Source organism: Peromyscus maniculatus, chromosome 2, assembly GCF_049852395.1.
Source record: "Peromyscus maniculatus bairdii isolate BWxNUB_F1_BW_parent chromosome 2, HU_Pman_BW_mat_3.1, whole genome shotgun sequence".
NCBI classification, from domain to species: domain Eukaryota; kingdom Metazoa; phylum Chordata; class Mammalia; order Rodentia; family Cricetidae; genus Peromyscus; species Peromyscus maniculatus.
In genome coordinates, this window is record NC_134853.1 from 82,098,255 (window position 1) to 82,111,810 (window position 13,556).

Consider the following 13,556-nt stretch of genomic DNA (forward strand, 5'->3'; position numbering starts at 1 on the left):
CAGACATTTTTCTTCATTGCATCACAAGCATATAATATTCACTACAGACTTAAGGATGTTGGAGATGTGAAGTTATTTTACTCTTCTACTTCTGAACATATGGCTGAAACATTGGAAAGACGTGGTGGGCACAGATAAACCCACACATCGTCAGGGAAACTTGGCTATTCTCATAAGCTGAGTTCCTGCAATGTTTTGCTCAAGTGTTGGTATCTATTTGCTGATGTTCCAATATAAGTAAAAAATGACGTCATTAGGAGCTGGTTGTTTCATCTACAAGCAACAGTTCTAAGCCTCCCATTTTACATTTATTTTTGGAGAAAACACCACAAAAATGCAAATAAACACAAGTTTCTAAACAAACCCTGTAGCATGAATCTTAAAAGTTCTTATTAATAAAGTCAAACCTGAGGCCAGTTATTGGGGTCAATGCTGGTAGATCAGAGAGACAGAACAAGCCACAGCTATCTCACCTTGCCAGTTCCTCAGTTGGTCCTGTTTCCTCAGACTGGAAGCCTCTCAGTCCTCATCCAGAATGAATCTCAGTTGAACTGTGTTGCTTCAAAGCCTGAAAGCTTAACTAGCCAAATGCTTAACCAGCCAAATGCTTAACCAGCCACATGCTTAACCAGCCACATGCTTAACCAACCAAATACCTCTAGTTTCTGGTCCTCAAGCCTTATATACCTTTCTGCTTTCTACCATCACTCCCTACAATTAAAGGCTTGCTTCCTGGGATTAAAGGCGTGAGTCACCATGCCTGGCTGTTTCCAATGTGGCCTTGAACTCACAGAAATCCCAGATGGATTTCTGCCTCTGGAATGCTAGGATTAAAGGCGTGTGCTATCACTGCCTAACTAGTGGCTGTCTGTTCTCTGACCCCAGATAAGTTTATTAAGGTACACAATATTTTGGGGAACACAATACCACCACAAAACCCTGTGTTGTTGCTGAGCCAGCAATTATGCCATATTCCAGTTACTCTCTGACCCTTAATTGGTTGGGGACCTTGAGCAAAAACCATTAAGTGTTCTCTTGTAGTTTACGTGTTTGTTTATTGAGGCACACAATGGAGATATAAAGAAAATGGAGACGCATTGTTATCTTGTGTCCTTGGCACTGTTCCTAGGACCCTTAGGTGCTGTTGAACTCACCTCTGCATATCGCCACCTGTCCACTCCACTGTCCATTCTCCTGGCAGGCTCGTTCCCTGTTCCCCTGTGAAGCAACAGAGAAGGGTCATGAACAGGTTCTAATTTCATAATAGAAAGACAGGAAAGGACTGAAAAGCCATCTTAGCTGTGGACCTGAGTGACTCAGTGCTGGAATGCTGAATGAATATGATAAATCAATATAGTGTAAAGTTTAGACTCTCAAAAACAATTTCACCAAAATTCCTCCCTGGCAGAATCATGTGATGAAGGCAGACTTAGCTTCATCTACCATTTTAAGTGATAGCTAATTACAATCCATAGCAAAGGCTCATAAAGAATGGGTTAGAAATGTCAGAGATAAATTTATTTAGTATATTTAAAATATTTTGAATTGCATTTATCTTTCAATACTTGATACATAAAACAAAGCATATGAGATACTGTGTTAGCTTGAGGACTGAAATTTTTAACCATGGGACTTATCTATTGCACCTAAATTTATTAAGGGCCTATGTATTTAACGTTTTAAATAATTTGGGTAAAGTCTAAAATTTGCTTCTCTGCCTTCTGAGATACCACTTTCTTGAACAATAATTTGTAATTATCCGAATATATTTTTCCAGTGTCCTATAGCTTTCAGGGCTATGTAGGTTGCTTGCCTCCTGTGGTATCTAAGGGACTATTCTTTGATTCCTGAATATAACTTCTGTAGATCTTTGCTTTCTGTTTTTCAGTTATCTTTTACCAGAACCATCTGTATTCCCAATTTGTTTTATGTCACTAATCAACTATGAAGTAATAACTAATTAAAGGTTTATAACATTATGTATTAAAAAGACCAGGTTTTATGCTTCTTTCGCTGTCTGTTTCTGTCTCTCTCTCATGTGTGGTGTATATGGTGCACAAATGGCAGTCTGTCTATCTATCTATCTATCTATCTATCTATCTATCTATCTATCTATCTATCTATCTATCATCCACCCACCTACCTATCTGTGGACCTTGGTCCTTAGAGACAGAGTTCTCATTAAACCTGGAGTTTGGCTAGCATGGAGCAAGCTCCAGGGATCCTTTAGTCTCCACTCTCCACATCACTGGGGTCACAGGCATGCACACACCTGCTTTTTAATGAGAGGATTGGTTTTCCAAACTCAGGTCCTCTTGGTTGTGCCGTGAGCATTCTTATCTGAATTATCTCTCCTGCTCCCTAGTAAGTCTTCAGGAGCTTCCCTCTGAGTGTGGACTTTTCAGCACATAGATTTCATCACCTATTTGCTTTCTAATTTTATTTATGCTTATATGTGTTCCAGTGTCTGCCACATGTATATGGATGCTAATGGCGGCCAGAATAGAGGGATAGCTCACCTGGAGCTGGAGTTATTGGTAGCTGGGAGCTGTCAACTGAACTTGGGTCCTCTAAAGGAGCAACTGAACAATCTCCCCAGCCCCCTGCCATGTTTTTTAGCTGTGTTCTGAATCAGCAACAGCTATGAAGGTGCTAATCCTTTACTCTTGTTTTTAATCCCAATTGACTGATATCCTTATTGTCCTCTTTGGAGGTATTTTTTTTTTCTTGAGCCATGAGTTTAATTATTGATAAATCTTCACTTGAAAAGATCTTATTGACTTTAATGAGATAGCCCTGTCCTGACTTTCCAAAACAAAACAAAACAAAACTCCTAGTTCCATAAGTTTTACTGTTTTATTTATTTTTTTATTATTTATTTATTTATTTTTTTTTGGTTTTTCGAGACAGGGTTTCTCTGTGTAGCTTTGTAGACCAGGCTGGCCTCGAACTCACAAAGATCTGCCTGCCTCTGCCTCCCGAGTGCTGGGATTAAAGGCGTGTGCCACCACCACCTGGCAGCGATTTTTTTTTTGGTTTTTCGAGACAGGGTTTCTCTGTGTAGTTTTGGTTTTGGTGCCTGTCCTGGATCTCACTCTGTAGACCAGGCTGGCCTCAAACTCACAGAGATCTGCCTAGCTCCACCTCCCAAGTGCTGGGATTAAAGGCGTGAGCCACCACTGCCCGGCTTTTTAAAAACACATTTTTATTATCTTCTTCTTAATAAAATAGTAACATTTTTGTAGAAAATATTCATTGTAGAAAGTTAAAAACATATAAAAAATAAAGCTTCCACAATTATTCATCCAAAGATAAATTTTGACCCTTGTGTACTGTGGCTATTGCTCTGTATAAATAAAATGCTGATTGGCCAGCAGCCAGGCAGGAAGTATAGGCGGGGCAAGCAGAGAAGAGAATTCTGGGAAGTGGAAGGCTGAGGTAGACAGATGCTGCCATGAGAAGATGTTAAGATACCGGTAAGCCACGAGCCACATGGCAACTTATAGATTAATAGAAATGGGTTAATTTAAGATATAAGAATAGCTAGCTAGAAGCCTGCCACAGCCTTACAGTTTGTAAGCAATATAACTCTCTGTGTGTTTACTTGATTGGGTCTGAGCAGCTGTGGGACTGGCAGGTGAGAGAGATTTGTCCTGACTGTGGGCCAGGCAGAGCTGGAGAAAACTCCAGCTACACTTGTGCTTTTTCTGTAGACAGAAAAATACTTTCCTAAATTATATGTTACTTTTTTACTAGTTTAAAAGAACCAGACAACTGCCTACCAACTTAACTTACTAACCAGGTACTCACAGAGCACACTGTAGTCAAGTGGCTAGGTCAACAGTTTTGCATTTTCCCAGTGTCCTTAACTTGTTTTCTTCCTGTAATGATTTGAATGATAAATATTCTGTTTGACCATGTCAATTTTTATTCTAATATAAATTCAAATGAATTATCAGTAACAATTAACCTCCTCTTTAGTAACTGGCAACATTTATGCATTTCTATTCTCCTCCTTTCTCTTCCCCTTCACTTGCCCGGCTTCTTCTCAAGTGGGAGCTTTAGATCTATTAGCACACAGCCCCATCTAAGTTTCCAACCAACCTGTCCAGATTCTTGTATGACACTTTTAGAGCCTTAACAGCCATTTTATTATTCACTGGTGGTGATTTTTAAAATAACCAACTCAGTCTCCACTTGTTTATTTTGATTTATCTTTTAGTTGACTTTAGATATATTTTTCCTGCATTTTTTTTTCAGGCATGGTACATTTTTTTTTTTTTTGAAATTCAAATAACTCATCAAAAGGTATTCACCCCACACACTAATGGGGGCATATTTACATGGTAGAAGACTGTGACATCACTGATATCGGGTATCTCACTTGCTTTGCTTGGTTTTGGTAGCAGTTCAAACACTGGGTGTGGATGATGGTGATTACCCTGCACAGACTCGGGATAACTTCTTGAGGATGGTGCGGTCATTTGCCTTCAGCTATGTAAGCAAAGAGGCTCACTGCACTGTATGTGTCAACAGGCTCAGGGTGAGCAGTTCAGTTCCTCAGTGTCCTTCCCATCCTTTGGTAGAGCACTCTGTCACAGAAGTCTGCTGGGACTAAGACCTGACCTGGAGCCACTTTCCTATCCACCAGCTTTTGGTGCCGGAGGCTGGTTAAAAATGCAAAACCTTTGACCTGGTTTGTTTTCTAGTGCTGTGATAAACACTGTAACCAAAGGTAACTTATGGGGGAAGGGCTATTTCCACATACAGCTTACAGTTCATGATGAGAAGTCCGGTAGGAATTCAAGGCAGGAACCTAAAGGCAGGAACTGATACAGAGACCATGGATGAATGCCACTTACTGGCTCGCTCCCATGACTTGTCTAGTCTGCCTTCTTAGATATCCCAGGACCACTCGCCCACGGGTGGCACCACCCACAGTGGGCTGGGGTTCTTCAACATCTATCATTAGTCAAGAACATGCCAGACATGTCTATAGGCTAAGCTGATGGAGGCATTTTCTCAACTGGAGTTCCATCTTTCCAAAAAAAACCAAAAAACAAAAACAAACAAACAAACAAAAACTAACCAGCATGCCCCTACAGAATACTATGACTACAGTAAATAATAATATGTCATATATTTTTAAAAATTATGCCTTCCTAAATCTCTAGATTCCTCTCTATTTTCCCTGCTCTTCCCTGTCCTTTTTATTTGTTTCAGATCTGGAAAACTTGTCATCTGTTCTGTTGACATTCCCAGACACACTTTTGCTAGTGGTTTTACAACATGTCACTGATACTATTTATCAGACTCAGAGGCTTGATAAAATCAAGTTCATTTTTTTTTTCCTGGAAGGGAGCAAGTCATTCTCACATATGAGCTGTTCCCATCCAGAGACACTAAATGCCTACTATCTCTATTTTGTGGGTGTGCCCTCGGCAGGCACAGCTCATCAGTGCCTAAATGCAGCAGTTCATAGGGACTGCAAATTCTGCTCTCTCATTCACTAACTGGGGTGTCTTAGGAAGGTGAGTGTCCCTTGACTTAGCATTCGGTTATCTGTACATACTGTCTGCGTTAAGGAGCCAATCCTTCCTCTTAAGTTATGTGTTCTCAGCGGGAGTGTGCAGGGCAGCATCTGCGAACAGCTCCAACTCATGGCTTTTTGGGATCATTATAAGTCTCCTATGCATTCACGCTGTTTGACACATGTCACTCTGTTGGGATGATCGTCTGTATCGCTGCTCTGAGGGCTTTTGAAACTTCCTCTAGTTGGCACCATGCCTCCTTTAAGGAGTTACTTATTTTTATTGTACGTGTGTGGATGTTTTGCCTGCCTATATGTCTGAGCACTGTGTGTGTGCATTGCCCAGAGACCAGGAGAGGGAATTGGATCCCCTGGGGCTGGAGCTATAGAGAGCTGAGAGCCACCATGTGGGTGCTGGGAATTGCACCCAGGTCCTCTGGAAGAGCAGCTGGTGCTTTTGACCGCTGAGCCATCTCTCCAGCCCCTCCTGGTTCCCATTATCTCAGGTGATGAGGCCTTCCAGGCAATCTTTTTCATCTCTCACTATAGACTGGTATTTGTTTTTTTCCCAAGTAGCTGGGCATAAATCTTTTGAAAAGAGTCCCGGGTGATTTTACTGGTTGCTTGGAATGAGAACAGTTACTAATAAACTTTCAGCTTTATAGTTGACAGCAGGCCATTGGCCCCGACATTTTAAGTTAAACTATCAGTTTCTACAAATTTCATATATTTTGTTTCCAAAAGTATATATATGTTTTCTTAAGATATTTCAAGATCAGTAATCTCATGTAAGGAATGCCCCAGTTTCAAAAACAGGAAAATTCTCCAGCAATCCATTGTTAGGTTTTCATCATTTTTTTCGTGTTTATTTTAAGCTTTGAGGAAATAAACTAAGAACCACAGAAATCTGGTCCCAGTTTTTCTGGCCCTGTCTAATGAAAACTGTTTGATTTCAGTCAAAAAAAAAAAATGGGTCATGCCACACACATTTAACAGCTGACTGGTAATGAATACTTCAGGTAGACCTGTTCTTCCACACCACTGCAAATACTAAGAGATTCCTGAAAAGCCAGATGACAATCTCTTGTGACTTACAGCAGCTCTCCTAGACAGAGTTGATGGTGAGATAATAATCAGAGAAATTCACCTCAGAGCTCCCATTAAAGTTCACAGGGAGAGAGATGCAGGTGCTGCCGATGGGACTAGACACTGCAGTCCGGAGTCAGCTTAAGGATGAGGTCGGGGTTTGCTCAGGCGAGTTCTGAGAAGTTTCAGGCCAGACATATCACAGGGAAGCTGGCATCTCAGGTGAGAGCTTGCCAGTATCTGTACACTCACTGTTGGGGAAGTACCTCCTTGTGGTGGCTGTCCTGTAGTGACGTATAGTGGGGCCAGTTGGGAAGTGCCTGACTTGGGTGTTGGGAGCCTAGGCCAGGTTCTCTGCAAGAGCAGCCAGTGCTCTTAACGGATCCTTAACGGATTTAAAATATAATAAGATATGAGCCATCTCTCCAGCTCCAATTTGTTTTTTGAGCTAGGGGTTGAATGAGGCCCCTGGATGTGCTAGATAAACACTCGCCCCTGAGCCACACCCGTCCTTTCTTTTATGTCTGCTTTGTGACAGCCTTGACAGATGTCTAGGCAGGCCTTGAACTTGTCACCCTCCTGGCTCTGCCTCGGAGTAGCTGAGATCACAGGTAAGAGTCACCATACCTGGCTTTTGTGTGCTTAAAAATTCTAAGTCATCTTAACTAGTTTTCCAAAAGGTGTTAAGGGAATAAAGTAACAAAATATAATAAGATGTTTTAGGAGCAGTGTTGGTAAAATTAATTTGTTCGAAGGGACAATCTCTAAACGTTTATACTGATTCAAAATATGCTTTTCATATCCTCCTGTCCCATGCTGCTATTTGGAGGGAGCGTGGACTTCTTACAGCAAAAGGAGGATCCATATCTAACTCAGGTCAAATTATGGCCATGTTGGAGGCTTCCCACCTCCCCAGGGCTATAGGAATTGTCCACTGCCGGTCTCATCAGACTGACAGCTCCATCATCTCTAGGGGAAACAACCGGGCTGACCAGGCAGCCAGAGCAGCGGCCCTCCAGGGCCAAGTCTCACCTCACCCACCGCAGGGAATCCATACAGTACAGCCTACACCCTCACAGGAAACTCCAGACACCAGACAAATCCTTTCCTATCTACACCAACTCTTTCATCCTAATAATCTTGCTCTGTCTCAATTCGTGAAAGCTCACCTGCAGCCCACCTCTGAGGACCTACAGTTTTTAAGAACAATTACTGCCTCGTGTGAGATCTGCCAAAAAACAGATCCCAATACCAAGTACAGGAGTCAGCCTTTTCCCACCCACCAGGCTAGAGGTTCCCTTCCAGGGGCTGACTGGCAGCTTGATTTTACTCATATGCCCACTGTCAAAAAAGCTAAATATCTCCTGGTGATGGTGGACTCATTTTCGAACTGGGTGGAGGGGTTCCCTGTGTCTAATAAGCGGGCCCAGACAGTTGCAGACCTCCTTCTCCGAGAGATTATTCCTCGGTTTGGAGTCCCTGCTTCTCTCCAGTCTGATAATGGTCCAGAGTTCACTTCCCAGGTTTCTCAGACAGTAGCTAAGGCCCTTAATATCTCATGGAATTTCCATATTCCATACCGCCCCCAGTCCTCAGGAAAGGTGGAGCGTACCAACCGGTCTTTAAAAACTATTCTTACCAAGATGTCACAGGAACTTCATCTCGACTGGGTAAGATTATTGCCTCTAGCTCTCCTCAGGCTCAGGGCTCTTCCTAAAAAGCCTCTTTCAGTCTCTCCGTTTGAACTAATGTATGGAAGGCCAGTTCTAACACCAGGTCTTTTTCCCAAGCCTCCAGCTGTTCCAGACAGTCTGTTAACCCCTCTTTTATGTCATCTAAGGTCTATTCTATGGAGCTATGCGGACTGTTCACTGCCTCAGCCATGTGACAATCCTTGCCCATCTCCAATACACATTGGGGATCAGGTTCTTCTTTCCCCTCCGGGTCAGCGTCCTACACCCCTTTCCCCTAAGTGGCAGGGACCCTTCAAAGTAATTCTTGTAACCCCTACAGCTGCTAAACTCGAGGGCTTTCCTCACTGGGTCCACCTGTCTCACCTAAAACCTTTTATCTCACCTCCATCCCAGAAGAATCTCTCTTCATATACAGTGAAACAAACAGGGCCTCTCACTCTCAAGCTCCAGAGGACATCAGGATCCCCTGCTTTGCCGCCAATTCCAGAGGAATAAGGTACCACCCCTTCCTTTTCCAACCAGGGCCACACAGAGCCGGAGGCAAAAAGGACCATCAAAAATATCCAGGCGGTAAGGAATAATGTAATACAATAATTTATTATTGTTCAATACTCAGCAACTGATCACCTGTGTTTCCCAAGTGTTAACCTAATAAGGAGAACAGGTGTCTTAAGTAAACTACCAAAGCAGGTGCCTTAAAAGAATTACCTCTAATGAGGCTTGTCTCAGATAGGAATTAAGCAGAGTACTAAGACCAGATCTACCTCAGGTAAATGTCACATGCCTCTATCTGGGCAGGCCAAATCTACCTCAGACAAATGCCAACTTCAAAACAAAATAATAATGATTCTTTCTCTCTAAGCTCTCTCTATGTCAACAGTATCTTGTTAAATGGGAGGCCCCCAGCCACGACACAGGAGCTCCCCAGCACCAGCACAGATGGACAGCCGCGGAACCAGGAGAAGACAGAACGTCGTTCCAGGACCCCCATCATCATTCCCGGACTTCACAAGATGCCCTTCACACCCCCCCCCCCAAGAGCCAACCGACGCCCACTATTCAGCTGGAAGCAGTCTTTGAGAGAAACGTCGCCCCCGCACCCAGTCAACCACAATTTTTCTTTTTTTTAAAAAGTAAAAGAGTCGGGAATGAAGGGTTCACAACGCGGCTACATTTACTGGGCGGACACTTCCGCCTAGCCATTTCCACATCAAAAAAGCGTCTTCCGTAGCTAGGATACCTCCGCCTAGCAAGTTCCGGGCCAAGGGGTCTCGCGTGAGTCCCGTGACATTGCATGGTGATGTAAGCGCGCAACATGACCATGTAGTGACGTGACCTGGCCACGCCCCCAGCCGGTTTTAAAAGTCCGGCGCGATATTCCCCACCTCTCTTCTCCACGCACGTGTCTTTCCCACAGGCCTGCACTTTCTATCCTCTGTTTTTAATAAACTCTATAAGCGGATTCTGTCGTGTTTCGTGACGTTTCCTTGCACAGGGTAAGAACACAACGCAGACAAAAACCTAACACTCAGCATATCAGAATAGCACATTTTTGTTAAATAATGTGTTACCTTACCTCTAACTCATAGCCAGAATCACACTGATAAACAACGGTGCTTCCAAAGCTGTACATATTGCCAACCACAAATCCGTGCTCTGGACTTTCAGGGTGGCCACAAAAAACTGGGATGCAGGATTCATCAGAAAATGGTGGCTCCCATGTACCATCGGGCTAAAGGACAGACCACAAATTGTAAGTCATAGTTAGGAATTTATACGTGAGTGTGCTACTTATATGGCAGACTCAAAGTGAGACTCAAAAGGACCCAAGGTTTCCCTCTAATTGTGTTGCTTGATATCTATCTGTAGTTATTTAAAACACATCAACCATTAGAAGGTTTTTTATAGTCAGCGCTGAACATTTGTTGACATCCTCGACACCCACAAAACAAGCACTTTCTTCCAAATAGACCCATCCCCTAAGGAAGTCTCCACTAGAACCCACTAACTAGAGTGTGGGCTAGTCTATAGGACTTAGGGAGGGTCGGTTCAAATACTCCACCATTCATCCCAGTACACCCTTGTACTTCATGTGAAATAGCAGCACCAGGCGATGAGCTCAAAGTTTGAAGCATGGGTTTTGTGTTCTCTATATTAACATGAATTTTCTAAAAATTTTTTTAACGCATTTATTTGTTTTTAGTGTAATTGTGTGTGTGTGTGTGTGTGTGTGTGTGTGTGTGTGTGTGTGTTGTCATCTACTGCTCCTACTCATAACATTTTCTCCCAGGCAGGCCATGGAAGCCCAGATCTTTCCCTGCCTGTCTTAGAGTGGTCCAAGAACACATTCTCTGGCACACCTTATTTGGAAGTAGATTGTCAGGTGCCCAGTTTCAGAAGGGGTCCTAGACTGAACCTAGCAGGAAGGAGAGTTACCTGGAAAGGCCAAGGACACTGTGGCCAAGCTTTGCTTGGTTTCTTCACTGGGCCTATCAGGGTTAGAACATACCCCACTGTCAATCACATTTCTACACAGTCAGCTTTACTGATTGTGACTGTGTGATGAAGTCTCTATTAAATCTCCAAAGAATAGAGGTCAGAGACTTTCTAGACGCCTGAGCACAGGGAGGCTTGTGTAATAGTAAACAGCGCTCATTCACACTCCAGGAGGTGGCACACCTAAATTCTGCAAGAACCAGACAGAAGCTGCCACCTGCCCGACTTCTCCACACCTTGCCCTAGGTGTCTCTTCATCTATTGTTCCTAAGAAGGCTCTTTCTAATGACCTCTTTTCTGAGTTCAATGAGACACTATAGCAAATCCCTGCACCCTGAGAAACAGGTAGAGGGAACCCTGACTAGTCATCATTAGGTCAGAGGAGATTCCAGAGGCTCAGACTTGCTCCCCGTGACTGAGGTGGGCAGCCTTAGGTACTGAGTCCATAACATGTGGGGCACAGCACAACCTCCAGGTATACAGTGTCAGAGTTGACCAGGGGCACGTAGCTAGCATCTGCAGCAGAACTGAGTGCTTGGTGTGTGTGTGTGTGCGTGTGTGTGTGTGTGTGTGTGTGTGTGTGTACAGCCCTATGTAACTGACATTAGAAGGGTGTTGTTGATAATAGTTTTAAACAGTATTTGAGGCAAAACTCTTTAACATACATATAACACGAAGTGATTTTATATAAGTAAACATGTAAATATGCCCACATTACAACCAATCATTCTCCAAATGTATGGAACTTGCACCCAGCTTTTCAGTATTTTAACTGATGCTTCAACAAACGGAAGTTTTGCACAAATATTTCTGAAGATTGGTGGAAATTTTTGAATCTTTTAGGCTGGCATACAAAACAGTGGGTTTCATCTTGGCCTCCTCACACATGTGTTACACTTTGTTTATTTGTCCTCCCCACAACCCTCCCCCACACCCCCTCCCCCACAACTCTCCCCCCCACCCCCCACCCCCACGTCCTCCCACAAACCCCCCACAACCCTCCCCCACATCCCCTTCCCCCACAACCCCCCACATCCCCCACAACCCCCCCACATCCCCCACAACCCTCCCCCCACACTCCCAAACCTCCCACAACCTCCTCCCCCACAATCCTCCCCCACAACCCCACACAATCCTCCCCCACAACCCTCCCCCACATCCCCCCACAATCCTCCCCCACCGTGCTTCCCTCTCCTTGCCCTGTCTCAAGCTGGTCTCTCCTCTTTCCCCAGTCAGTTCTCTGTGTTCTTGGATTAAAAAAATTAAAACTACATTCTGCTGTGTGCTTTTGAAATATCTGTTATTTGGTTTTGATTATTTCAGTTTTCTCCATGATAGTTACTTTAATTGTCAGAATGATTTATTAGTTATTACTTACCTTGATTTCTTCACCAAGGTCTACTTTTTAGCTCATTTTTTTTTTTGTATTTCATGTTTTTTGGTTTTTTCTCCCCTAAATTTACACCAATACCACACTAAGGGAAAATTTGTAATTTTAATGTGTCTTAATTTCTGGGTGGGTGAGGCTTTCTTCAGTATTCATTGTTTGTTTTGTTTTTGTTTTTGTTTTTCAAGATGGGATTTCTCTGTGTAGGCCTGGCTGTCCTAGAACTCACTCTGTAGCCCAGGCTGGCCTTGAATTCACAGAGATCCTCCTGCCTCTGTCTCCTGAGTGCTAGGTGTGCACCACCACTGCCTGGCTTCAGTATTTATTTTTTAAAAACTGTATTTATCTTATCAACTCATTCTATGACATGCAGAATAATTTTGTTACATTATGGTGGCGCATGCCTTTAATCCCAGCACTTGGGAGGAGAGGCAGGCGGATCTCTGTGAGTTTGAGGCCAGCCTGGTCTACAAAGCGAGTTCAGGAAAGGCACAAAGCTACACAGAGAAACCCTGTCTCGGAAAAAAAAAGAATTTCCAGGCACTGAACACCATTCTATGCAACTTCTGCATCTGAATACTTATAAAGACTCAATTTACCTTTAAGAGCAAAAATTAAAGCAGAACCCCGCTGGGAAAAAGGGCAGAGATCACATTTTGGGTGGAGAAAGTATGAAGATTACCAAAAATAAACTACTGATTCAGAGAAAGAGAACTTAGTCACCAGTGTTCCAGGATCCCAGAGAGCACACATGGAACTACCCAGTGCTCCATAACCCAATGCAGAGAACATCAAAATTCTGCATCATGGTAAAACCCTATGTGTCCAAGAAGCTCAAAGTCTTGGGGAAATTTCCCCTTATGACCTTTGGCTCTGAATAAAAAGGGGCATATTTTGAGAGCCTGGCACCTTGGACACCTATTGCACCTGCTCGGTGAGATGGTTCTGCTTGTAGGTTTGGCGGTAACCAATCATGGGGATGCATGGTTTATAAATGGATAGTCAGAGGAATAAAAAAGTTCTTCAGTCCCCACTATGTGTCAGGCATCTTCCGGACACTTCGACACATTAAATAACTGAATCCTTCCAATGAGCACAGGCCGACAAATAACCAAGCTGAAGGATGACGTGTCGAGGAACCTCCAAATGTGAGCGATGGCATTCAAAGCCACATGCAGAGGGAAAGGGCATGCCTGTGCTATGCTGTAGCCTCCTCTCCCAGTCCTCAGCCTGACTCTAGCAAGTGAAGGGAGGCTCGGGGACCCATCTTACAGTCTTGATGTGGAAGTTAGGAGAAGAGGCTCTGTAGGAAGGCCGGCTATCTGTGTGGCAGTTCACGTCTTGCACAAGGTGTCACAGTTAG

The 13,556-nt window shown here is 43.6% G+C and overlaps 1 protein-coding gene across 1 annotated transcript in view; it reads right to left on the reverse strand.

The window, feature by feature from the left end:
- The window catches only part of Svep1 (sushi, von Willebrand factor type A, EGF and pentraxin domain containing 1), a 179,470-nt gene that overhangs the window by 16,029 nt on the left and 149,885 nt on the right, over nucleotides 1-13,556 (reverse strand). Inside the window, exons 40-41 of the mRNA XM_006985289.4 lie at nucleotides 9,887-10,042; nucleotides 1,155-1,218 (exon numbers count right to left, since the gene is read on the reverse strand). Of these exons, the coding sequence (XP_006985351.1) occupies nucleotides 1,155-1,218; nucleotides 9,887-10,042 (220 nt within the window). The remainder of the gene's footprint in view (nucleotides 1-1,154; nucleotides 1,219-9,886; nucleotides 10,043-13,556) is intronic.